General features: G+C 51.9%; 1 protein-coding gene across 1 annotated transcript; it reads right to left on the bottom strand.

Annotated features, from left to right (window-relative positions):
- Window positions 1-709: 709 nt before the first annotated feature.
- On the bottom strand, window positions 710-2,380 carry LOC116465792 (mucin-3A-like; the record flags this gene model as incomplete). The annotated part of the gene is made up of 3 exons (XM_032148742.1): window positions 710-1,163; window positions 1,317-2,049; window positions 2,305-2,380. Coding segments are annotated over 3 exons (1,263 nt in total), but the record flags the coding sequence as incomplete, so codon positions are not given.
- Window positions 2,381-2,384: the final 4 nt, after the last annotated feature.

Below are 2,384 nucleotides of genomic sequence, written 5' to 3'. Positions count from 1 at the left end.
GCTGGCAATCGCAGAAGTGAACCTGGGAGTACTGTGTGAGGTGGTCTTCGTGGTGGCGATCGCAGAGGTGAATCTGGGAGAACTGGTTGAGGTGGTCTTGGAGGTGTCAATTGAAGAAGAGAAGGCAGGAGGACTATGTGAAGGGGTCTCAGTGGTGGTGCTTGAGGAAGTGAAGCTGGGAGGACTGTGTGAGGTGGTCTCAGTGCTGGTGATCGAAGAAGTGAAGCCGGGAGTACTGTGTGAGGTGGTCTCGGTGCAGGTGATCGAAGCAGTGAAGCTGGGAGTACTGTGTGAGGTGGTCTCAGTGGTGGTGATCAAAGAAGTGAACCTAGGAGGAAGGTGTGAGGTAGTCTCGCTGGTGGTGATCAAAGAAGCAAAGCTTGGAATACTGTGTGACATGCTCTTAGTGGTAGTGATCACAGAAGTCAACCTGGGAGTCCTGTGTGATATGGTCTCAGTGGTCGCGATTGGAAAAGAGAAGCTGGGAGTACTGTGTGACGGTGTCTCAGTGGTGACAATCGAAGAAGTGTAGCTGGGAGTACTATGTGAGATGATCTCAGTGGTGGTGATTGAAGAAGTGAAGCTGGGAGTACTGTGTGAGGTGGTCTCGGTGGTGGCGATCAAAGAAGTGAAGCCAGGAGTATTGTGTGACGTGGTCTCAGTGGTGGCAATCAAAGAAGTGAAGCCGGCAGTACTGTGTGAGATTGTCTCAGTGGTGGCAATTGAAGCTGGTTCCGGTGGTTGTGATGAGAGAAGTCAAACTGGGAGTACTGTGTGAGGTGGTCTTGATGCTGGCAGTCAGAGAAGTGAACCTGGGAGTACTGTGTGAGGTGGTCCTGGTGGTGGTGATCGCAAAGGTGAATCTGGGAGGGCTTGTTGAGGTGGTCTTGGAGGTGGCAATCAAAGAAGAGAAGCCGGGAGTACTGTGTGAAGGGGTCTCAGTGGTTGTGCTTAAAGAAGTGAAGCTGGGAGGACTGTGTAAGGTGGTCTCGGTGGTGGTGATTGAAGAAATGAAGCCTGGAATACTGTGTGTCATGGTCTCAGTGGTGGTGATTGCAGAAGTCAAGCTGGGAGTCCTGTGTGATATGGTCTCACTGTTCGTGATTGAAGAAGGGAAGCTGGGAGTACTGTGTGAGGGTGTCTCGGTGGAGGTGATTGAAGAAGTGTAGCTGGGAGTACTGTGTAAGATGGTCTCAGTGGTGGCGATCGAAGAAGTGAAAATGGGAGTACTGTGTGAGGTGATCCCTGTGGTGGCAATCGCAGAAGTGAAGCCCAGAGGACTGTGTGAGGTGGACGCAGTGGTGCTGATCAAAGATGTGAAGCTGGGATTACTGTGTGAGGGGGTGTCAGTGGTAGTGATCAAAGAAGTGAAGCTGGGAGGACTGTGCGAGGTAGTCTCGGTGGTGGGGATCAAAAAAGTGAAGCCTGGAGGATTGTGTGAGGTTGTCTCAGTGGTGGTGATGGAAGAAGTGAAAATGGGAGTACTGTGTGAGGTGGTCTTTGTGGTGGTGATCACAGTAATGAAGCTGGCAGGACTGTGTGAGGTGGACTTGGTAGTGCTGATGAAAGAAGTGAAGCTGGGATTACTGTGTGAGGGGGTTTCGGTGGTAGTGATTGAAGAAGTGAAGCTGGGAGGACTGTGTGAGGTGGTCTCTGTGGTGGTGATCGAAGAAGTGAAGATGGGAGGACTGTATGACCTGGTCTCAGTGGTGGTGATGGCAGAAGTCAAGCTGGGATCACTGTGAGATGTGCTCTCGGTGGTGGTGATGGTAGAAGTGAAGCTGGGAGTAGTGTGTGAGGGTGTCTCAGTGGTGGCGATCGAAGAAGTGTAGCTGGGAGTACTGCGTGAAATGATCTCAGTGGTGGTGATCGAAGAAGTGATGCTGGCAGTACTGTGTGAGGTGGTCTCAGTGGTGGTGATTGAAGAAGTGAAGCTGGGAGTACTGTGTGAGGTGGTCTCAGTGGTGGCGATCGAAGAAGTGAAGCCAGGAGTATTGTGTGATGTGGTCTCAGTGGTGGCGATTGAAGAAGTGAAGCCGGCAGTACTGTGTGAGGTTGTCTCAGCGGTGGCGATTGAAGAACTTAAGCCGAGGGTACTGGGTGAGCTGGTCCCGGTGGTGGTGATCAGAGAAGTCAAACTGGGAGTACTCTGTGAAGTGGTCTTGGTGCTGGCAATCACAGAAGTGAACCTGGGAGTACTGTGTGAGGTGGTCTTGGTGGTGGCGATCACAGAGGTGAATCTGGGAGGACTGTTTGAGGTAGTCTTGGAGGTGGCAATCGAAGAAGAGAAGCCAGGAGGACTATGTGAAGGGATCTCAGTGGTGGTGCTTGAGGAATTGAAGCTGGGAGGACTGTGTGAGGTGGTCTTGGTGCTGGTGATCGAA

This window comes from Hylobates moloch, unplaced genomic scaffold, assembly GCF_009828535.3.
Source record: "Hylobates moloch isolate HMO894 unplaced genomic scaffold, HMol_V3 SCAFFOLD_10213, whole genome shotgun sequence".
Lineage (NCBI taxonomy): Eukaryota > Metazoa > Chordata > Mammalia > Primates > Hylobatidae > Hylobates > Hylobates moloch.
This window is presented reverse-complemented; position numbering and strand designations above follow the sequence as displayed.